The sequence below is a fragment of the Cololabis saira genome, chromosome 3 (assembly GCF_033807715.1).
Source record: "Cololabis saira isolate AMF1-May2022 chromosome 3, fColSai1.1, whole genome shotgun sequence".
In the NCBI taxonomy this organism is placed as follows: Eukaryota; Metazoa; Chordata; class Actinopteri; order Beloniformes; family Belonidae; genus Cololabis; species Cololabis saira.
In genome coordinates, this window is record NC_084589.1 from 27,164,684 (window position 1) to 27,188,476 (window position 23,793).

Genomic DNA, 23,793 nt, shown 5'->3' on the forward strand with positions numbered 1-23,793 from the left:
TAGTCGAGACGAAAATGGGCGGGGCGTGGAGCGCAGAGCTCAGGAGAAGCTGGTATCATGGCCGAAGCAGCGAAAAAAACAAAGAGATTAAAGTTTCTTCGGAGGAGGCGAAAAAAAGAACGCGGGAGAGTAACAAGCTAAATGCACGGACAAAAAAAAAAAAAAAATGCCCGGACAAGAATAAACATTGGCCCAGCGTTCACTCGCTGGCGTGAGATGAAAGACGAGGAGGGCTGTCCGACAAGAGAGACAGAATTGTTATGATACAAATGTAAATGTAAATGAGTTCTATGTTCAATAAGAATCAAAATTAGAATGTTTTCACATACATTGGGTTTTAGTATTTTTCCTGAGAACTGTAAAATTGTGCAGGGCTGATCTGTAAAATATAAGGAATGGGCATTCAGTTATTCACAGGTTATAAAGTATATTTTTTATTTTGTCAGTAAGTATGTTGGACTAGCGTATGAGTTTGTAGTTCGGGGCACATTATTATAACAGGACAGGGGGGCGGGGGTGACTTCACTAATAAAACCAAGTTGAACTTACTGATTTTCAACATCGTCATATTATATTGTTTAGCCAAAAATAGATACATTACCTCTTCGCTATCCATCCTGCAAACGACCGCTGAAAGCAGAAAAGTAGCTTTGAAAGTCAGTCCAGTTCATTCACTATCAAAACAAATGCACGCGACGAGGACAGGAGTTTTCCAGCAGTACGCGCTGGTGCTCATGGGAAATGTGGTGTTCTTTCTGGTAAAGCACTACTGCTTTTGTCCAAAGGAGCCGCCAAACTCAACAAAAGCTGAAAGTTACATTGTGCTGCTTTAAACCATGATACCAGTCCATATCTATTACTAGACCCCTCCTCCCCTTCATACGTTGGTGGTTCTGGAGAGCCCTCACTCTGCACTCACAATATAAAAGACATTACAAGAATTCACAGATTCTTCACCAGAACCACGAAAACCAGTGAACACAGCCTATCTCCTCTGTTTTTACTCTCACTTGCTCTGCCCTCCCTCTTCTTTCCACCCAGTCCATTAGCCTCCTGATGTTTTTACACGCCCTAAACTCCCTTGAGAGGAGGATCCATTTACACTGTAGCGCTTCTGTGATCATTCGCATAACTGCAGACACTTGGCTTTTACTCGCATTCTTTCTGTCTTTTAACATTCGTTCTGTCTTTCATAAAGGGTCTCTCTCATTTTCACTGTGCTGTAGCATCCCAGAGCTGCAACGCAGCATCCTTACATGAATGTGCCTGCTCAAGATTGTTGTCCACCTATTGTTTATGGTCTTATCAAGCACACGCATATTAATACAAACAGATAAACAGATACTACCCAGTTGCAAATGAAGCTCAACATGTTTATGGCCAGCAGAAATATTTACAACCATTACCGACCACATTTCATACACTCATCAGGGTAGATTTGAAAACATCCCCCTACATACTGTACATGTACGGTTTCAAGGACCTGTGTATTCTCCTGTGTTCAGTCAAACACACTTTACTGAGAAGATTCCACAGGACTGGATCATGTCATCCATAAATGACAAAAATCACTCAAGAGGAGAAAAACTGCTGCAAATATTTTAACAGGCTTTGTGGAAAAACATGATGATCCTTTTCAGTGCTATGTGACTTAACAGCACTTATATTCTTCCACACAAGTGCACACACACACACACACACACACACACACACATGCACACACACACACACACACACCATGAAAGTGATGCATCCAGCGAGACCCATGCCAGGCAGTACACGGCCTGAACTTTTAGACATGAGAGTCCTTTAGATACACTTAGTGCTGAGGCTTGTTCACATGGGAACTGGTGACCTGTGTGTGCATAAACTTGATGATTCTCTTGGTCCAGTCTCCCCAGATTAGTAACTAGGAATTTTCCAGCTGTTTGCGACAGCTGTAAGTTAAGTGGGGTCCAGAGAAAAAAAAACAAAAGGAGCAGAGAAACGAATCAATGAAGGAGATGAGTGAAAGACAAGAAGATTGTAGAGCATACAGAGATTATAACTGCAAGGAAATCTGAGAACTCTGTGTGCGGCGTGCCAGTGTGTGTGTGTTTGTTGAAGCCAGCTGTGTACCAGAGGCCTTCACACTCAGAAGGCTGGATGAATCTGGCTTCTCACGGTAGTGATGAGGCCGAAGGTGTCTCCACTGGATAAAGTTTAAAATACCGTTTAAGTAAAAGAGTCACTCAAACAATGAAAAAATACACTATTACATGTACACATACTTGATTTAAAAATGTACTAAAGTAAAATATACATAAGTAGAGCCAGCTATGTAAATATTAACGAGAAACAGTTGTAGGTGCTTGAGGTTTGGTTCTAGTTTTTTGCGCCCTTAATTCATTTAGCAGGAAATAGGGACAGTGAAAAGTGCAGCTGGAGTTATTAAGTGGTCCAGTGGGGAGAGGAAATACAGCCTCAAGACGCAATGATCGGAATGCAAGCAGATTGCATGTACTGTATATTTGTTGACCTCAGTGATCACATGAAAATATACCAAGTGCACCAAGTGAAGAATAATTGTCCAACACAGCATCCAAACCTTGCATCACTGTATTTGTGGAGAAGGTGATTTCTAAGGACTTGTGTAAAACACAGTGTCATGGTTTGGTCCTGTTTTGCGGTTTCCGGGCCAGTATGACTTGCTGTTATTGATGGAGGTGAAAATGTACCAATAAATAAGACCCACCCCTCAAACACAGATTAGCCAATGACTGTAGAGTATCAGTAGAACAGGTGCTGGAGCTCAGACATCTGCAGTTTTCAGCTACATCATAAAAAACATTGAAAGTTTGTGAATTTTCAAGGGTTTATTGGCATTTATGAATAAAAAAACAAACTAATTCCAGGTATAACAGAGTTTATTTCATCCAGTTTCCTAAATCCCAACAAAACAGAGCTAAATGTCTTTTTTGGACTAAACTGCCAATTTAAAGTCCAGAATATCAACAGGGACCTATGGAAATAGATATGATATATGATCAGATTCTGAACGGCTCGTAAAAGTCACATGACACTGGAAAGATCCTCCGGGCGGGGTGTACAGACACTGCAGAATTTGGCTGCAAGAAGGAGGAAACAACCAAATTCTGCAGTGTCTGTACAGCCGCCCGGATGAGCCGTCCAGTGTGACGTGGCTTCTACGAGCCATTCAGATTCTGCTCCCGTCGTTACGTAACGACGGGAGCGATGCGTGAAACCACGCCCACAGCTAACTCTGGCCGGAACAACAACTCCGCCGGCCGGAGCTTAAACCATTTTTTCGTAGCGGTGTATCGTGATGGCGTCTGTTCGAGCTAGACATGCGAATCGCTCTGTTGTTGGTTGTAAAAACCAACACAAGCGATGCTTTGTGCCCTCCCCTGCTACGCGTCATTCAGGCAGCCAATCAGCACAGAGCCTCATTATCATAGCCTCCCCGCTCACTCAGAATCCTGCATAGATAATGAGGTTAGAGAATGGGAAGATAAAGACATGGCTCAGAGGGTGAATTTCTAATTTATTTAGCAAAAAAAAAATCCAAAGCTTGTTTTTAAGACATTCAAGGCCTGTTTAAATAGGTATTAGATGCCATAATAGGTCCCCTTTAAAGAAGCACAAATATCCGTATGTTAAGCCTGAATTAAGCTTCTGCGTCAAACCAACGCAGAGCACACGCCGTCACCTTGACGCCGTCGTGAATCCTTCGGACTTCTCCGTCACTCCATTTCGCCGCGGTGCAGTACCCCCCGTGACCGCTAATTTGCAATCTTTTCCTGAATGGTTTATCCGACTTTTTCCGGTCACAGTGAATCAAAGAGATAAGGACAACTATTGTGCAAAAAACCAAAACAAAAAAAATCACACATACACGAAGAAAAGAGTGCTGAAAGTTCACGACTGCTTGAAACCGGAAACCGGAAATGCGTTGCTACCAAGCGAACCAATCACAGCCCTCTCCGTCTGCGTGTGGTCTGCGTCGCCTCGATGCGTGGTTACAATTTTCGGGAGCTGCACGTCAGTGACGGCGTCAGTGACGGCGTCAGTGACGGCGTCAGTGACGGCGTCAGTGACGGCGTCAGTGACGGCGTGTGGTCTGCATCGACGCGTACCACACGCCGTAGGCACGGCGTTGTTTTGACGCAGAACCATAACTCAAGCTTTAAAGCCATCATCTAAACTTCAGTCGTATGCAGGACTGATCAGCAGTTTCTGGAAATATTTAGTTGAAATTATTGCTTCACAGGAAATCAGACCTGATATTAAAACCATACATATACAGTTCTGCAACCCCTATCAGTATAATATTTTGGTCTTAGTTTTATATTTGGGTCATTTAAATCAACTTTTACACTGACACACATATTTTGAATATGCACTATTATATTACTGTAACTGGCAAAGGCAAAGTTAATTATACCTTATTTTATGTGCACGCTGATCCAGTGGGGTGCTTATTATGGACTACAAGAGGAATCTGAGGGAATATGAAAGGATTAATGATGTGGGGAAAAATGTATTCTGATTTCTAAATTAACATTAACATATGGGTTCATGGAGTATGGCAAAATTCCCAGAGCTATATTCCAATTTCAAATTTTAATTAAACCTTTTAATAGTTTAATCCTTTTTAAGCCTATCATTCTTTACTCTTTGGAGTATTGTGGAAATAAAAAACTCTCATTAATTAAGTGGAGAAAATAACCCTTTGGTGGTTCTGATACTTTCACATGGGTATTTGGGAAACTCTTTTGTTATTTAACTAATCATTTCCATTTATGTGCTTTCCTATTTTGGTTAAAAAAAAACAATAACTGGTTAAAATAATTAGTTGATTGGTTACATTTCACTCTGAAGTATGTTGAGGTAGTAGTTTTTTATGAAATAGATACCAAAGATATTGTGCAGTTACCCTAAAACTCCCTCCACAGCTCCACGAAGACTCTTAGAGCGATACGTAAATGCACACACGCCCGTACACGTGCTCACACACAACCTCGCATACTCGGGTCATGCACTGAAAGTCACGGTGGATTTATTTGAGCAGCTGCTTCCAAAAAATCTATCACTTCCATATGCTTGCAGTGCATTCGCTGCAGCTCGTAGCATCGTGGAAACAACATGTGTGTTTTTGTGTAAAGGCATGAAGTGTCTTACCTCCATGATCTCAATTTAATTCACTCCTTCATTGTCAGCTGTTTTCCTCACCTTCCATTCGCTGCACTCCACCCTACTGTCTCTGGGGACCGGGAGAGAAACAGCCCTCGCTTTAGCACTGTGTATTGGTTCATTGTGTGGCACTGATTTTGAATTTCCTCTGTATTCCTCATTGTTTTTGTCCTCCAGGTGTGTGGAGGAGGTGCTTTGGACCCCAGAGCAGAGCAGTGTGCAGCCTTTAACACCCAGGAGTTCATGGGTCGCCTCTACAACTGGGAGCCTTTCACTGAGGGTGAGGACTGAGCTAATGCACACACACGCATACACACATACACAGTAGTAGTAGTAGTAGTTTGTTTCGCTGCAATGTGCTTGAATGTGGCAACAGGTTTATAGGAAGAATTAAATGTCAGGGAGGAGGGGTGAAAAAAACAGTCAGTCAATGTGAATTTGAGTGAGTTTTCTGGGGTATGAGTGTGTGTTGGCAGGCCTCCACTGCATGCCCAGCCTTTCTCGATCCCCTTTCTCTCACTCCAGCAGGCCTGCATCTACACTATGTGCAGCACCAGTGGTGGTGGACGTCAAAACGAAAAGAGAATGGCTGGAACGCACTCTGTCTTTATTTTATTTTACACAAAAATTCTTCACCCCCCTCTTCTTCATTTTTTTTCACTCACTGTGTGAAAAAAATAAGAAAAAAAAATCCCACCCCCAAAACTTCTCCCAGCTCTAAGCACAGATTGCTCCTTAGGGAGATAAAGAAGAAGACAGAGAAAGACAGGAGGAGGGACGTGAGGGGTGATGGGATGCAAGGGTTTTGTCACTTGACCACTGGAAGCAAATGGAGACAATATGCCTTGTGACCTGCATGTCTTTGTTTCTTTGTATGTGCGAGTTAGGGGTTGTGTGTGTGCGTTTACTCTTCTTTTTTTGTGTACAATAGTTCATCGCAGAGCAGTTAGTGCCTTTTTATCATTGTTTTTCAATGCTGGAGGATAAGAAAGAGGAGAGGGGGAAAACATGGTGGTCATTTGAGGACTTTGAGAGGAAAAAGGAGAGTGAATAAGGAGGATATCGTAAAAATGGGAGGGGAAGAAAAGGGCGATACACAGCTGTGTGTGATATAAACAGTGTCATTATGCTTATAAAGTATGCGCATGAACCTCTGTGTTTTTACAGCATGGACTTGTTGGCAGTGGTGCTTGTGTTCTAGCTGAGTGGATCTGGGATAATATGTGAAAAAAAAATGCCTGCACATGTTTGTGTATCTGTCTGTCTGTGTTTGTGATTACTATATCAGCTGGCTGATATTTGACTACACACACACACGCACGCGTGCACACACACACACACACACACACACACACACACACACACACACACACACACACACACACACACGAGAGGCTAGACCCAGAAGCAGCAGTTCAGCAGCATCACTAAACCCACATCCAGTACACCAACCTGATAAAAAAAAGAAAATAAATTAACATGTAAAACATATGACATAAATTTCTGCTGTAAATTGAAGCATGACCCAACTGAAATAGTCAATGCTGAAGTCTGTATTTTTATATAGACAATAGATCATATGAAATGACGTAATGAGGTTCCTTCTCAGTGACTCACAGTGAATCAACTTCCATCCAACTACCACAGTTCAGGCACTCAGCAGCCTCATTTTTATCTTCAGAAGGGTTTATGATAAACTGACTGTCAGTTTATCTGTTACAAGTAACCATTAAGCTGATAAACGTGCAGCGTTTTCGTAACAAAATTATCTTGTATCTGTGCTCACCTATACAAGTTAGTCAGCTCTATTTTTATTGCCAAAGGCAGTGGGATTCAGTGCTTTGGTGTTCAGTCGAAGCACCAGCTGATAAACACCTGCAAGTGTAACAGTCGTTTGATGCACAAATGAATGCCAGCTGTACCCTTTACTATGTTGGTTTGAGGTTTTCTTTTCCCCAGTTTGAACTGAGTAATTATAAAAGGTTGGAAGTGCTAAAGTTAGATATTTCTTCAGGACCTTTTAGAAACAGAAGGTGAAGGAGGATTGCAGTAGAAAGGCCCATTTCCAGACATTGTTGGGCCAGACACTGCGGGACATCCTTGAAATCCTGAGTCAGTGTTTTGACAGAATGGAGGACATCTACATAGCATTAGGCAGGTGATTTCAATATTCTGACTGATAAATATGTATGTGTATTTTAGTGCCAAACATGTAGATGCATGCGTTGTGGCCTTTTCTGTATACAAGGTCAGATATCCAGCGGCAGGATGCTCTGTGTTTCATAAGCAAACACAGCAAGTCGCAATTGAGGACTGTTTTAATATTTTGGTCAGACTTGCTGCAGTATAAAGGAGGGAGGTGGCTTTGCATTATAATTTCTGTGTCTTTGCAGCAGGAGTGATTGCCGGGGAATTGGCCAGAGTCAAACTGTCTTCATAAATACAAAAGGGATTTCCTTTCACCCACCACCGCCTCTGATTTAAACTGGCTTTCAACTGCTCTATCTTTGCTACGTCCCTGGCCTCTGCTTTGCTGTGTGTTTTGCTTTTTTTCTGTCTTAAACTGGCTTGTCCTTGAAGGCTTCTCAGAAGAGGAGAGGACTGGACAAAGAGGAGGAAATCGAACAACCTTGATTATTTAATGGCTCTCCATCACGTTAGAAAAACAGAGTTCAGACGTTCCGTTATGAGAAACAGGACAAAAGCTCAGCAAGAGTCACGTTTACTGGCATCACTCTATCTGAGTTTGAAATGATTCATTTCATCTCTGCTAAGTAAACTGTATTGCACTGTTTACTTCAATCTGCTCCGGCTGGCCACAACTTCATACCTAGCTTCTCTGATGGACTCAACATCAAATAGTCATTCTTCTCCAGCTGCACTCAACTGTTTAGCACTTCTTTGTCCTCCATATATTTACAGTTAGTATTTTTGCGAGACAATTTGAGCTCTTGTTTTTTGCCCTCCGCCTTTTGTGATGTGGCCAATGCATTACTAGTTGAAGTTGAAACAATAAAGCTGCCAGTGTGCTTATAAACCACAAAAGTGATGGTTGTGGCTGATTTCTCCCAACATCCTCCACTTTGTGTAGCACTTTTGTAAGTGCTGCATGTGCAGGTATTGTTTTACTTGAATATTCCCCCTTTTTTCCAGGCTTCATCCCCCTCTCTGCACACCCATCCTATCCTCTTCCTGTCCCACTGCCTCCCTCTTTTTCTTTCCCTGTTCAAGTTTGTTTAGATGGAGAGATAGTGGGGAAGTATATTTAGACAACATATATTCCACTGTCTGAACACTAAGCTCAGTGAGGGACAGAGAGACGGTGGAAGGGAATGGGAGACCAGATATGGAGGCAAACAAAGAAACAGCGAGCCAGAAAGTGGCGGGACAAGAATGAATGTTTGAGACCATAATAAAGGGAAAAGAATAATAAAAGGTTAGGAGGTTGGATTTGCGTTAGCATGACTTGAGGACTCAGGAGATGAGGAGGAAAACTAGAGAAACAGGCAGACACCACACATCTCCCACTTTTAGCTCCCCCTCGCTGTTTTTGTCGGTCTCCAGTTTAATCTCTCAAAGATAACTGTGACAGAGATGGAGAGAATAAGAGAGGAGGGAAAGAGGGTGGGAACATTCCCTCCCCTGTAAGTCTTTTTTCTCTTTCTTTCCAAACATGAGCTGTTTATCCATTGTTCACATTTATCACACTTTAGCAGGAGAATGCCATCAAACAAGTAAGGAAATGGTGCTAAGGAATAAAAATGTGAAATGTACAAAGCAAACAGAGACAAGTGACTCGTTCTGTCAAAATCTTTATAATTTTTTTAATATATATATTTACATTCCCAGCTGTAGTGTGAAGTGTAGTTTTGGGATCCTCTTTAGTTTCTCCTTTTTAAAAAATAAGCATTTGAGGAGTGAAGAGACCAGTGTCATTTTTTAACATAAACTCTTTATTCATTCATGATCTGTGGTGTTTAAGAGTTTGGGACCTCCTCTATATAATAATAATTATAGTATAATATAATTTCAGTTGGGGGCAGACACGTCCTTTTTTTTAACACCTGGAGTCCTACACGACAGAGCCTGCTTATATACATGTAGAATGGGACTTGGCAATATCTTGCTGAAATAAGCAAGTCTTTATCAAAGTTTTTATATTACAGCATTAATGACAAGTTATTTTTGACATTAAATATAGAGTTTAAGGGATATGCACAATCTAACCTATTTTTTTAGGAAGCAAAGTTGTAATTTCACCATATCCTAATGACGTACTTTTGTACACTGATGACGTACTTTCCTCCCAACAGACCACTTAATCAGCCGCCCTGTTAAATCATGTATCCCCGTTCTTCCGTCTCTTGGTTAAATATCTTGAGCCTGGTGTTTACCTGTGCTGAGGCCACCATGTATTCACAGTGTATTTACAAGCAATCTGATGACCTCAGTAAAGTTTCACCTTCATCTTTCTACAAACTTGTACAAAGATAAACATGAGTCCGGGTTCATTTCTTCCTGTGCAAAACCTCCTTCCATCCACTTCCACCCACTTTGTGAGACCAAACACACTTCTTATTGTCCTTGACATAAAGTGGGTTGGGGTTTTTTTCAGGAAAAAAGTTGTTGTTTAAGATGTAAAGCAAAGCAAAAAAGCACAAACTTTATTTTGAACCTGGTACTAAATCCATTTTTTTCATGACTCACAAAGCTGCTCAGCTCTGATCTGGGTTCATTTTTGCAGAGAGCCCATAAAATAACATTAAGATACAGTTGCAAATTCTGCTTCCTTTGCAATAAACTAGAGACCGGCAAACAGCCGAATGGCATCCTGTTTTAAATTGTTCCTCTTCTTTATTCATGACATGTTTTGGTTTGTACTTGACTGTACTTAGCAAAGCATTGTTGTGCTTCAGGGGATTTCAGGAGCCTGAGTTTTTGTTAAAGCGTATGAGTTCCTTTAACTGGGATAAAACGGGGTCTCCTGTTTGCCCTTTAAACTTCAGTCTAAGCTGTCTCTTGCAAACCTTTGAGAATAATGGAAACATTTTGTTAGAGCCTGATTATGTATTGTCAAGCTTATAGAAGAGCTCTTTTCGTGGATAAACAATCTTCAGTGCCACATGAAAATGTCGAGATATTACTAAACTATTACAACAATAATTGGAGTTGTCAAAGTGAAAAATGTTTCACAAGACACACCAGTTTGCAGACAGATTTGAGGACAGAATGATGTCACCCCAAATAGTTTTCACCACTCTTGGCAGAATCAAGCTGTTTGTAATTGTATTGAAATTGATAACGCTTACTATGTGTCATAATTTAACACAACAGTGTGAGGTCGCAATTCAGAAGCACAGAATTGGTGCTTTTAACCACAAACCTCCAGTTACAGGAACTCTTCCCTCCCACCTCAGACTTATCTACGACCTGTGACTCGTGCAGCAGTGGGTCCGTGTCTCCAGCCCATTTCTTTTCAAAATAATAACTGCTCTGTCCACACACATGAACACAGTCTCAGCTTGAGGACTTTAGCACCTGTTACATTTCTGACTGTGGGGCCTCTCACTCTTCAATGTTTTGCTAGATTCTTTAAAGGAATAGTTCCACCTTTTGGGGAAAGAAACTCCCTGTTTCTTCCCAATCCTGAGAAAAGAGATAAAAAATGAATCAGATGTGTTTGTGTTAAAGCTGTATGAAGCATGGAAACAGCTTTGTCTGATTTCATTACACCATTTATGAACTATGCAGACACTGTTGAGTCTCCCTCCTTCTCTCAGCTAGAAGGCACATAACCATACTTCCTTAAAGTGTTATTTATTCCTTGTATTTTACATCTTTCCCTCTCCACATGTTTGCTTGCCATCCCCTCCCCTACTAGGTCTTCAGTATTCAGAACCCATTTATTCGTCAACCTGCTCCCTGAGGCGCTGAAGGACTTTTATTTCCTCTTTAACCTTAAAGCAGTACTTTGAAAACTGCCCTTTACACGTACATGGTATGCACCATTTGGGTCATGCTTGTAAATATTTCCTTCCTGAAGTTTGGTTTTACACCTCTCTTGTGAGTCTGCATCTCCTGAGAAGGTGTAGCAGTGTGTTCACTGAACAGCGGGGGAAGTAGCTAATGTCTGAGAGTAATGGGTCATGTGGTCCGGCCTTGGTTTCCTGACCACATTGATCATCCAGCTGCATCTTCTCCACGCCATGAGGAGAGACAGAATAAAGTTTCATGCATTTTTACATACTCTGAAACAATCATACAGTATATATGTAGTTTATTAATCTTACTGCTCTCTGCTTGTGTGTTGTAGTTGGTGTGGAGAAGCAGTGCGAGCTGACCTGCAGACCTGCTGGCTACCGGTTCTACGTTCGTCAGGCGGAGCGCGTCAGAGATGGGACGCCCTGCTTGAATGTTAGCAGCAATGATGTCTGTGTAGAAGGACGGTGTCTGGTAAGTGGATTTTAACGTGCCTGTGTGGGAGATATTCTTTTTCATGTGTCTGAACCTGACTCCAGTCTGTCTAGCTCGGGCTGACATGGTCCAAAAGCGGGTTCTCTGAGTCTAATGTCTTGACTCGGATACAAACCTGCCATTCAGATTCAGATTGGCTTAGATTCCGGGCCTCTTTTCTCTGTCTTTTTTCTCATTTGCAATTTTAATCTCTGATTTCATTCTCATTCCACCCCTGTGCTTTTGGCAGGAATTTTGTGAGCACCAGTTACCAATTTACAAAGATAATAGTGGAAAAAACACCATCATCAGTTGTGAAATGTCAATAAGACTTGGCAAGCTTTTGTCTACTTCATCTCCACCCCTACTGCCACATCTTCCTTGTTCTCCTACCCCACTTTCCCCCTCATTGTTTGACCCATCACTCACATTTTTTCACTGTTGTTCTCCTGCCAGACCGAGGGATGTGACGGGGTGCTGGGCTCCAGCGCTGTGACTGACAGGTGTGGAGTGTGTGGTGGGCAAAACACATCCTGTAGAAAGGTGGCAGGAAGTTTCCAAAATGTCACGGTTCCCCTTGGCTACCACAAGATTATGGACATCCCACCTGGAGCCAGACTCATTAACATCACGGAGAGACGAGCAAGCCCTAACTACCTGGGTGAGATGTAAACACACAAGCAAGACCTTGTGTGGTCGTACTAGCAATGCTCCAGTTTTTCTAAAGAACAGTGTCTACAGCTCCAGTAAAAGTGAAGTATTGGCGAGAGCTGTGCAGATTTGGCCTGCGATCGTGTGTGTGCTGGCTTCCACTATGATTGTAGATTTTGTGGCCTTGCAGAGTCGGGCCAGAAAAAGCTAGTATTGTTGGAGCCCCTCAGGAACCAGTGAAGTGTGTACATGTTTACATGTGAGTGTTTGCCTCGCCAGCCTCCTGTTTGTTAATGAGAAAGCACTCCAAACGCTATGTTTGTCTGTCTGGGAGTATGTTTGAGCACACAAGGGGGTATCCTAAGAATTCACCAGAATAAACAGGGTCTAAATACGAAAAGAAAATATGGCTCCAATCTTTCTGACATTCTCATCCCCACCCCCATTTCTCCAGCCATGAGGAGCGGCACAGGGGTGTCGGTGGTGAACGGGCGCTGGGCTGTGGACGCTCCAGGGGAGTACCAGGCAGGGGGGACTACTTTCACTTACACCCGACCTAGAGTTCAGTCGGAGGAGGAGAGAGGAGAGTCCCTGAGGGCGCCGGGACCCACCACAACACAGCTGCAGCTATACGTAAGTGCTGGAGCACAGGAAGGCCTTTATTTTAACCCTGCAAGCAAACAAAATGAAACTAAGGAATGCAGCTGCAATGAGCAGGCTCCAAGCAGGGTGGCAGCATTTGAAAATATCACTTGGGTTCCTTAGTGAGCACTAAAACATTTATGCTGCATTGATAGAAAGTTGAATTTGGTTAGCAGTAGGGCTGTTCGATTTTGCCCAAAAATAAAATCTCGATTTTTTTCTCTCAAAATCTGATTTTCGATTACGATTACGATTATTTTGTGAATTGACAAAAGGCAAAGAAATGATTTCAAATGTGCTGTTTTTTTATTGAACATTTGCCCCATTGGACTTTAAGTGCAAACTTTGCTCTTATTAAACCAAAAATGAATGAATAAAGTGCAAAACTCTGTAAAATAAGTTGAAAAAAAGTTTAAAAAAATATAATAAAATATAAAGTTTTATCTCTGAAAAAAAAAATCAGCAAATCAGCACTTGCAAACATACAGTAAGTTATATTTCCAATTAAATAAAACAAGACATTTTCTAATTAAACTAATAATGCACACATATCATTAATATGTGTGCAGACAAGGTAAAAAAATCGATTTTACGAGTTTCACGTTTTAACATCGTTCTAATTACATAATCGCGATTACGATTTAAAATCGATTAATCGAACAGCCCTAGTTAGCAGGAGATTCTCTAACTCGTACTTTGTATCTCCAGAGTACACAACTCACCGACTGTCACACTGGAGACAAACATTTCTGCACAGCTTCCCACATAATCTGTTAAAATATGAGATACTTCCTAAACCTAAGTCAATAAAAGCCCTGGTTTGGGATAAAATTATTACTAAAAATTGCATGTTTTGTGAAATACTTTTTGGTGGCAAATCGTAAAACATTAAACTAAACACAGCAACAAACTGCTACTTTCTATGTTCACTTAAAACTGCGTAATGATGATCTCACCAAAGCACACCGCCCATCTTCCTTTGTGTGCCTTGTAATTCTCTGCTGTTAACTCTCTTTTGAAAGCAGGGATTGCAGCACATGCATGGCCGTTTGTATCAAAGCAAGAGTTATGCAGTAACGTCTCCGCTGCGTATCAAATCAGCACCATTCCAATGTGGCCCTGTTCATCGCATTGGATCACATTAGGAGCCTGGTATTCACTTTGAAGTTGGCCTTCCTCTTGCCCTCCCAGCTGCCACTTCACATTTCAGCTGCAGATTAAAGCATATTGACCAGCAGTTGCCCTGTGGCATGCAGCTCATGATAACTGTCAGAATAATAAAAGGTGGCTTCAGCAGTGAGTGAAAGAATCTGACTTTAAAAACAGCCAGCAAGAGCGAAAATGTTCTCCACATCAGATGCCTGAAATGCACTTAATAAAATACAAAAAAAAAGCAGACCGGCAGCTATGTGCAACAAAATCTAGTGTGAAGGGCCCTTAATAGAACTTAGTGATGGTACATGACCCAAATGGGAACATGTTCAGTGAAAGGAAAAAGTGTCTGTGCCAAGGCCGAGACAAAAGTTTAAGTGACTTTATGCACTCCCAAAGTTTTCCACAGTGCAAAGTCATCTAATAAATCTGTTGGATCCAGTTGGCAGCCCTTGCTTTACCCTCTTCTCTCTTTTTTTGTCTTTTATAGCTCTCTCCCTTTTTTGTTAATGTACTCCATCGTTTGTCAGTTTCAGTCGCGCTGTGAGAGTGCTGCTTTGAAATTCCACACATCTCTTATAATCATGACCCAGCAGTCCATGCAGTCTCATTTTTGAACTTCAAATCACCTACTGATCTTCAATCAAAACTTAACTGATGATTGCGACACACGTGAAAGTATTATATTGCCTTTCAAGGTTTGTGACACCATGAAATTTTGATCTGAGATGAGAGGAAACATTCTCAAAGTACCGGTAATGTTATTTCCAAGCTATGAAGCCAAAGTGTGAGTGTAAATAACTGAGAGCAGAGAAAGAAAGTAGTGCTTAAATAAGGAATGCATTAAATGAAATAGGCAGGTTAACTTGAATACAGTTACCTCAAGTCAGCCAAAGGGTCTTGCAGGTCTTTGCCAAACCAAAATCATAATACAAAAGAAAAACCTGGTTGTGCACGTGTGTAGAGGCCTCTCTCTTCCTGTACCCAATGACCTGACCTGGCTTTACCTTACCATTACTTTAACAGTGATGAAGAAGAAACAACAAAAACAACAAAAAAAACTAACAAATAATCACACTGCTTTTATATCCAGACAAATCCATGACTGAGTAAGTTTTTAACCAAAGTGAGGCAGGTGGTGAGGGTCATCAGTCACAGGTATGCAGCCACAGGAAGTTGTGGTTGGACTTCTGTTGATCATTTGCCTTTAACTGTTTTCAGTCATTGGTCATTTTGAGTCCTAATACATTTAGATTTGTTGTATAAGTCATAGTTACAACTGTGTGTTTTCTCCTCTGAATAAACTACCTTTTTTATGTCTAAGGAGATGTCAGACAGCAAGGGATGAGATAAATGTCCCTATTAGTCTATGTTTTTAAACATGGAGAGCTTTGTGAACTGTTTGAAAGGCTGTATGTTACTTGATCTTAGTGCTGAATATGTAGTTTTGATCCGAGCTCTTGCTGTTCACATTTAACATCTAGCGGTTTCCTTAGGTTTCAGATGACCTGTTTAAGAAACGGAAGTAAAAAGGCATAAGACCATGGAGAAAAGATGGAAATTCCTTAAAAAAATAAAATGACAAAGGATTTTTGACTCTCAGCTGAGCCAGTTCTGGGATAATCAGAGCTTAATTATGTAGTTGCTGCCCAACTAGCCTTTACTTTCTGCTTAACTGAGTTCACATCATGAGGGCAGTAGCCCAGGTAGAGAAGCCCAGACCTCCTACTCTCCAGCAACCTTGTCCAAATCCACAGAGGAGATACCGTGGTGTTCCCATGTCAGCAGAGGTATATAGTCTCTCCCGTGTCCTCACAGCCTCCTTCTGTTTGATTACGCCCAAAACATCTTCTAGGAGGCATCCTTACCTGGTGCCTGAACCACCTCAGCTGGCTCCTCTCACTGTGAAGGAGTAGTGACTCTACTTCATGTCCCCCCTGAATGACTGAACTCCTCACCCTGTCCTGGAGAGAATCCAGCAGTGTTTTGGCCCTTACCCACAGTTTTTGGGACTCGGGCTGACCAGCCTTTGCCTTTTGGCAGTCGCAAATCGTATATAGAACCACGTCGATGAAACTCACGCTGCTATATCTAATTATTTTTATGGAAGTAAAATCAATAATGGGAACAATTTTAGCGAATATTGCTGCAACAGCTTTGCAGCTTGCACCTCTAAGGAGAAATACAATTGTATGTACACAGAATATTTCACAACTTTGTGTTTTTGTTCAGAGCCCAACTCCTCTCTCCTCTGCACTGTGTCAAGAGTTCTCAGACAGACGGCCTTGTTTTAAGCATTATGTTCGGATAAAGACAGCTATACTGAAGCTTACACTAAGCTACATCAGACTGCCCAGGGCTTAATAGCAACGGCCTCACCTTAAGATCCTCCTGCAAAGCAGGGGACATGTACAGATTTACAGCCTTTAACTTTGTTTTACTCACAAAACAACACTGACATTGACTGCAAAATACAACAGATCAAAAAGTTGTCGCCATGAGACTCCTGCCAATTAGGTTTGCATAGCTGGGACTACATGAAGCTTTGCAGCATCACACTGAACCCCCCGTGGAGGAAAGCAGCTCTAAATTCTTGTCCTGACCTTGGTGTATTGTCTCCTTTGCTCTCCAGATCATTTTTCACAAGGACAACCCAGGAATCGACTACGAGTTCTACCTCCCGGTGGAGAAGGAGGGAGAGAAGGAAAGAGTGGCAGAGAGGGGGACGCACAGAGAGATGCCCAGGGAGCACCCCAGGGAGCACCCCAGGGAGCACCCCAGGGAGCACCCCAGGGAGCACCCCAGGGAGAGAGAGTCAGCGAGGGCCCCGCTTCGCAGTGAGTCTGTCACACTTTAACCTTAATATAGCCGGATCTAGTCAGTGACTCAACTGAACTGCAAATTTAGCACAAGATTTCAGACATTCTTTCCAAATTAATTTAGGAAAAGCCACTTTCAGATGTGACTTGACGTCTTTTTGGATTAAGATAGGTGTTGTTGTGGGCCGAGTGGGAGGGAGGGGCTTTTGTATGAACATGTTTATGTGCATTTGTTTGTCCATGACCTAGATAGGAAGCCATCTCTTCAAGATGTTTACTGTCATGTAACCCTGACCTCATAATGACATCATTAGCCTCTGACTCACCGCGTTCCTCCTTTATTTTTCAATATTTCATTATGTTTTGCCTGTTTCCTCACCCGTCATCACTCTTTTCTCCTTTCATTTCCTTGTGTCTGTTTCCCAATCGTTCTTCCACCCTTCCCGCCCTTTCTAATTTGTCTTTGTCCATCTATGTTTTTGTATTCACCCAGGTCCTCTCACCGTGTCAGTAGAAGACCCTCTCCCTGCTCCTCCTCCTGTTTTGAATCGCTCTTTTCCCTCCACCTCATCCTCTTCCGCTTCAGGATCTTCTTCGTCTGTGTTTTCTCACCCGTCCTCAGACCGGTGGACACCTGAGCGGATGCGAACACGAGGATCGGCGCCCAACAGGAATGCTCGGATCCCCCCTCGCACTGACCTGCCACCGGACACACAGTCTCCGTTTGTGTGGCGGAGGGGCGGCCTCACCGAGTGCTCTGCTTCCTGTGGCAAAGGTCAGACCTGAGCATAAACTGGAGATCTCATATGATTCTTACACTCAATTCATGACTGCTACTTATGTCATTATAGGTCTAATTATTCTTAGGTGATGTGGTGTCTCCCTCCTCTGGTTGCTGGCTGCTAATACAAGAACATAAAACTATAATCTGCTTCACACTTTTTCATGACTTTCTCTGTCTGTAGGTTCTCAGCACAGAGTCGTTGTGTGTTTTGACCGCCACACAGACGAAGAAGTCCCAGAGAGGAAGTGTGACTCTGCAGCCAAACCTGTTCCTGAGGAGCAGCCTTGCAACACACATCCTTGCCCACCATTGTGAGGAAATTGACATTTAAATCCCAGAATATATGAATATCCTAAATGTATACATTATGTTCTTGCAGTAGCCACTAGTAATGTAGATTTACTGCAGAAACATCACAAAGAAAAGTGTTTTTAATCACTTATCTCTTTATTCTGAGTTCTTGACATTTCATTGTATCAGACTGCTGTAAGAAAAACAAAATATGTCTTCACACATAAAGTAAAAATGTGTAATTGAAGTCATCTTATTTTCAGGTGTTTTCTAAAATTACCTTTAGCTTTTCTTGATTCAAGTACAACAGCCGGCTGTAATAGTTTCTTCCCCTAAACACAGTTATTAGTTTTCTGGGAATAAGTTAAAGGCAATTGATTTCTGCCACAAAACATTAATCAGTCGTAGCTTGTGCAGACCGTTAATCAATGCAGCACTGTTTTGCCTTTTTGGGGGTGTGTTTCAATGTTATTGGGGGTGTCTCAATGTTGTTGCACCTTTGAGCAAACAGCAGAGGAAGTCAAACAAAAATCAATGTCTGAACAACTTTTACATCACTTGACACACCGCTGATTGTATAAAGTCGGCTCTGACTGTTCTCTACTTTGGCTGGTCCAGTGTGAACAAACAAAGGTAGCAGAAGTAGGCAAGGAACATTTGTGACATGCATGACACAAAAATTATCAACATATATGTCTCTACATGTAAATTTAAGATATAAGCATTTCTCCTTGTAGACTGACCTATGTAAGACAACAGAACACATTTTTTAACAATGAGCTTTTAATTGTGATACATCTGCATTAACAAACTTGAAGATTTGTGGTGGACAGATGCTTAATTCCTCTCAACTGTGATAATGTCTCCTTTTTGTTTGTGCTAGCTGGGAGGCCAGTGCATGGTCAGAATGCAGTGTGTCCTGTGGGCCCGGTGTGCAGCAGAGGCAGCTCCAGTGTAGGCAGAGCTTTGGAAATCGCTCCACGATGGTCCACCCTCAGCGCTGCGCCAACCTCACTCCACCAGATTCCACGCAGGCCTGCGAGCTCCGGCTCTGCTCCCGCTGGGAGGTCAGCTCTGATTGGGGCACGGTAGGTTTTTGATTCCCTAAAGCTTCACTAATAGTATAGTCAAGACAATGTGATCTCGAAATTCTGCTACCGTTTGGTTAATCTAGCATTTATCGTGTTTTATCGTCATCTTTTGCCACAGTGCTCAGTGGACTGCGGAGTAGGAGAAAGACTGAGGAGCGTGCGTTGCGTCAGCGAGCAAGGCGGCGAGGTGAGCGAGAATGAGTGTAACTCCAGGCTCCGTCCACAAGGAAGTGAGGACTGCAACATGGGCCCCTGCGTGACAAACTGGTACTTCAGTGGCTGGTCCAACACTGTGAGTAACGCACACACTCAGAAGAAATGGAACAAACATGCGGTCGACTGTAATCCTCAACATGATCTCCCACTTTGTGGCCTCAGTGTTCAGCGCAGTGCGGCCCAGGGGTGCAGAAGAGAGAAGTGGTGTGTTTGACCAGAGGAGGGGTCAGAGAGGTGGAAGGAGGAGGGGACTGCGTTGTGGAAAAGCCAGCAGAGATGAAGGCCTGTAACAACGGTCTGTGTGTACCAACAGCCATGTGGTTCAGCAGCTCCTGGACAGAGGTAAGCTGGACGGGCAGTGCCAAATGGTACAGCTCCATTTTAAAATGTAAAACTATACAGCAGTATGAAATTAACATGATTTCCATTTATCAGGTGGTTCCACATTCAAAATAGACACAAAACTATGTGATGGAAATCACTGCACGGGTTCAGCAGCAACTCTCACTTCCAGCGTCTGTGAGCAGCTTTACACTGCATCCTTGGAAATAATAATAATTAAAAAAAAAAAAAACATTTAGATCCAAAGACCCTGCCACCTTTTCTAGGTCTCACTTAACCTAGCCAGATCTCAAGCCCTGTATTTGAAATGCTTCTTCTAGGCAAGTTATCTAGCCAAACCTTTTATTTTTCAACCTCAAGATGAAACTAGAAACATGAACTATGACTCATGCCAGAGGTTAGCCTTCTGCTCTGATGGTGACATACAGACTTTGCCATCATGCTTGTTTTTTTGCATCTTGGAAACGTTCATGTGCTGCTCCATGCTTGAAAGGTGAACGCACGCATATGTTGCATCAGGTCTAAAAGGGTTAAACTGAACTGACTAAACAAAATGGGAGTGGAATAGTGAATTTATTATCACTGCATCCTTCAACTTCCATGACAGTGTGGGGTTGCATTGCAAACCACAACATGGGTAACATGCAGGTATATTAATTTATCATAAATGTTAAACTATATATTCAGTTACATGACAGCTTAAATCTTATCAGCCCCTGACACCATTACTGAAACTGAACCTGTATCCAAACATCAGTGAGAAAATATATCCCTTTACAACTACACCAGATAATCTATTTAGTTATGTTCTTTAAAAAAAAGAAGAAACGTTGTGTTAAAATCTCCTTATCAATTGCAAATATTTAAATTTAGCTTTTGATTTACATTACACAATGTGTGAACTTTGCGGGAAATAGGATTGAACTTAAAGTAGTGCTTTATTGTTGTTACTACTCCATTTACTTGGCTGGTGCTGAGTTTTTGACTTTTCTTTTTCAGTGTAATGTGCCATGTGGGGATGGATCCCAGCGACGGGACATAATTTGCGTCCAGAAGATAGGAAATGACTTTACTGCTGTGCCAGCCTCTGAGTGCTCTCATCTAGAGAAGCCTGCAGCTGTCCAGGAGTGCGACATGGGAGAGTGTCAGGCACAGTGGTTCACAACAGAGTGGAGCGCGGTAAGAGATGTTGGGACAGGAAAAAAGAAAAAAATGTTCAATATCAAAATTTTCATGATACTATAAGTGCAAGTGTCTGATAGTTCTTGTGATATTGTTTCCACTCCATGCCTATTTTGTGTTTTGTTTTTCTCTCCGTTCTCAGTGCTCGCGCTCTTGTGGGAAGGGCCTGCAGGTGAGAGAGGCCAGATGTCTAACACCTGATAAAAAACTCAGCCAAGACTGCGACTTTAGCCCCAAACCTGAACAGGAACAATTCTGCAACACAATACCGTGTGGTCCACAAGTCGCAGGTGGGTGTGTGTCAGACACCACATTCATGTGTATTTTGGTCATTCTCCCCTCTAACCTCTACCTCCTACCCTCTGTTCTCAGATAAAAACTGCAGGGACAGACGCGATAACTGTATGATGGTGGTGCAGGCCAGAATGTGCGTCTATTCCTACTACAAGACCGCCTGCTGTGCATCTTGTACCCAGAGTGCCCAACGTGCCAAGAGACACTGAGCAGTCAAGAATTAGGTTGAAGAGGCTGATCGCGCCTGAGAGGATGAGTCTGTAACAAATGAAAAGCCCAGACTTGGCATGGCATTCAGATAAAACATTTAGCTATTTTCACCTGACTCTTCAGGTAAAACACTGTGAAAGCAGCCCATTTCTTCTACCAGCACTCACTTATACCTGATGTAACCTCCTAGAGCCACACTCATTTCACTGAGCTTGCTTCACTTTACTATGTTCATTAACAGGTGCATTGATGGTGCCATTTCTGTCATTTCCACTCTTTGAGACTCATTTCAGAGGCTGAATCTGCTTACTGACAACACAGCTATGTTTTAACCTTTGTTAAGATCCCAGGATCTTGAATTAGATGCAGTCAGACATGTATATCACTACTTCTGTGTTAAATCATTAACAGGTGTGCCAGATGAACTGTGTGGTCTGCATTGTGAAAGCAGGTGTGCAGAAGATCTGCTGGAATAGTTCTTTGTACAGTCACTTCCACTGCGATAATGTGACTGCCCCCAAGCCAAGAGCTGAGCAAGATCAATTAATTTTAAATGTCAAATGTGTTTAAATGTCTGCCAAAAATATTTCCTCAAGTGTCCTTTTATTAAGTATTCGGACAGTTGAACCAAAGGGGTGGGTTGACGATGGCAGTGTGACCAAATATAAGCGGGGCTAGAGACAGAGATTAGACTTTTTCTCGGGAAGGACACTTGACTTTGATGTTGAAACAGTTCCATTCAGGTCTGTCTCAATCCTTAACATTTGATCCCTTTTTATTAAAAGAGCTCCGAAAGAACCAATTGTTAAAAAAGTACACATGCCACGTAGAGATTCAAAAATGTATGCAAAGTAAAAGTGCAGTTTATTCAAGTATTCACTCCTGTTACAAAGGAACATTTTTTCATAAGTTACAAAGTCTGAATCATGAGTGCCTTTTAAACTACATATAATTAGAGCTGATCACGTTCAAAATGGAGCAGCAGAATTTTGTATCTAACTGTTCTGACTGACTGTTTTTACTTGTTTTCCTATACGCACTTGTATTTGAAGTTGTACAGTTTTTACAAGACTAAAGGTGCTGCTGCTCACTGAACAACATACAGTACATTATTTTTTTAAGATAAATATATCACATGATAGAACTGTTGTTACTCTCGTCTTTAAATCAAATGAAAAGGCCAAACCAGCTGTGAGCTTCTCTCTCTCTTTATAGCTTGAGTTCCCAGCCTTGTAACTGGCACTCAGCCTCAAGACAACTTGTTCTTACTGAAGTCTTTTACCTTTTTAAAAATGACTCACTGCTAAAATGATGAGGTAATTTCCTCAAATATTTGGTCAGTGTACCTTTGAGCAAGGATTTCTCCAAGAGGAGCCGGAAGTGAATCAGTTGAGGGACGCTGCAGAGTTTTGAGTTGGTTATTATCATAGTCAGCATCTGGTGTTTATAACTTTTTCTGATGTTAAAATAACCGTGCATTGAGAAATGTGTCTTTTAAAACTAGTAAGATAATCTAAAAAAAAAACAAAAATCAAGCATTGACCACACAGCAAACACTTCATCAGCATCAATTCAGTGTTGGTTTTGTTCATTTCATGAGATTTCGTAACAATAATAACAAATCATGACATGGTCTTTTACTTGAACAACTTCTGACTGATTGTGCAGTCATGACAGCTGTGTTACAGCATTTTAAGACACACTTCCTGGAAGGAGATGTTAAATCTGTCACATGAGAACAGATGAAGTCAGAGTTAAGAGACCTACGTGAGACTGAGAAAGCTGCTTTCTTTCTTGAAATAAAGTCTTTTAAAAATGTTAACCATAGTACAGATCAAAGGCAGCCATTCTGCTTTAAAGATTACAATTTTTTTCTATCGAAGTGGCACCCTCTGTATATGTGTATAAGTATTGTTTGATGTTCTTTTTCTTGTCTTCACTACCTTTACATGCCTCCCAACATATAGGCTGCTCACATTCAGTCGAACATGAAGAAACTGTATATTTGTCAAGTAAGCTTAAATGTATATCATTTCTTATTGAATAGTTGCGCTTATATTTTATAACTGACAGGAATGATCAGAAAGTGTTGTAGGCGACATTTATACACATCTAACAGTCATATAATTGTTGCTTCTGACAAAAGAATTGGTGATGTGATTGGACGCTGAATTTATGGATGTTTGCGTGTGTGCATGCATGTGTGTGTATGGTTGTGTGTTGCTGAGCAAATGTGGCTTTTTTTTGTCTCTAATCCCTTGTAGTATAAATTGCATCATATAAAGGATATTAATTTATCTACGATTTGAAGAACGTGTAATTTATTTTTTCTTTTGAGGAGCTGTAGGAAATTTTTTGTTACTATGAGAGTTTATAAAATTGTTATTATCAATATAAATGTTTTTATCATACAAAAACAAAAAAGTGTGGGAAAAATTATCCCAGATCTTCATTTTAAATAAAAATGAAATAC

General features: G+C 41.6%; 1 protein-coding gene across 3 annotated transcripts in view; it reads left to right on the forward strand.

Moving 5' to 3' along the window:
* The window catches only part of adamtsl4 (ADAMTS-like 4), a 48,382-nt gene extending 24,589 nt beyond the window's left edge, over positions 1-23,793 (forward strand). Inside the window, exons 5-17 of one of the 3 annotated variants that reach the window (XM_061716923.1) lie at positions 5,371-5,473; positions 11,507-11,646; positions 12,103-12,307; positions 12,752-12,930; positions 16,724-16,928; positions 17,497-17,685; positions 17,876-18,005; positions 18,869-19,073; positions 19,195-19,368; positions 19,455-19,634; positions 20,634-20,813; positions 20,959-21,106; positions 21,189-23,793. In XM_061716923.1, coding sequence (XP_061572907.1) covers positions 5,371-5,473; positions 11,507-11,646; positions 12,103-12,307; positions 12,752-12,930; positions 16,724-16,928; positions 17,497-17,685; positions 17,876-18,005; positions 18,869-19,073; positions 19,195-19,368; positions 19,455-19,634; positions 20,634-20,813; positions 20,959-21,106; positions 21,189-21,319 — 2,169 coding nt within the window. In that variant the 3' untranslated portion in view covers positions 21,320-23,793. Of the gene's footprint in view, positions 1-5,370; positions 5,474-11,506; positions 11,647-12,102; positions 12,308-12,751; positions 12,931-16,723; positions 16,929-17,403; positions 17,686-17,875; positions 18,006-18,868; positions 19,074-19,194; positions 19,369-19,454; positions 19,635-20,633; positions 20,814-20,958; positions 21,107-21,188 lie in introns of all 3 variants that reach the window. The other 2 variants (XM_061716926.1, XM_061716922.1) reach the window with 2 other exon arrangements.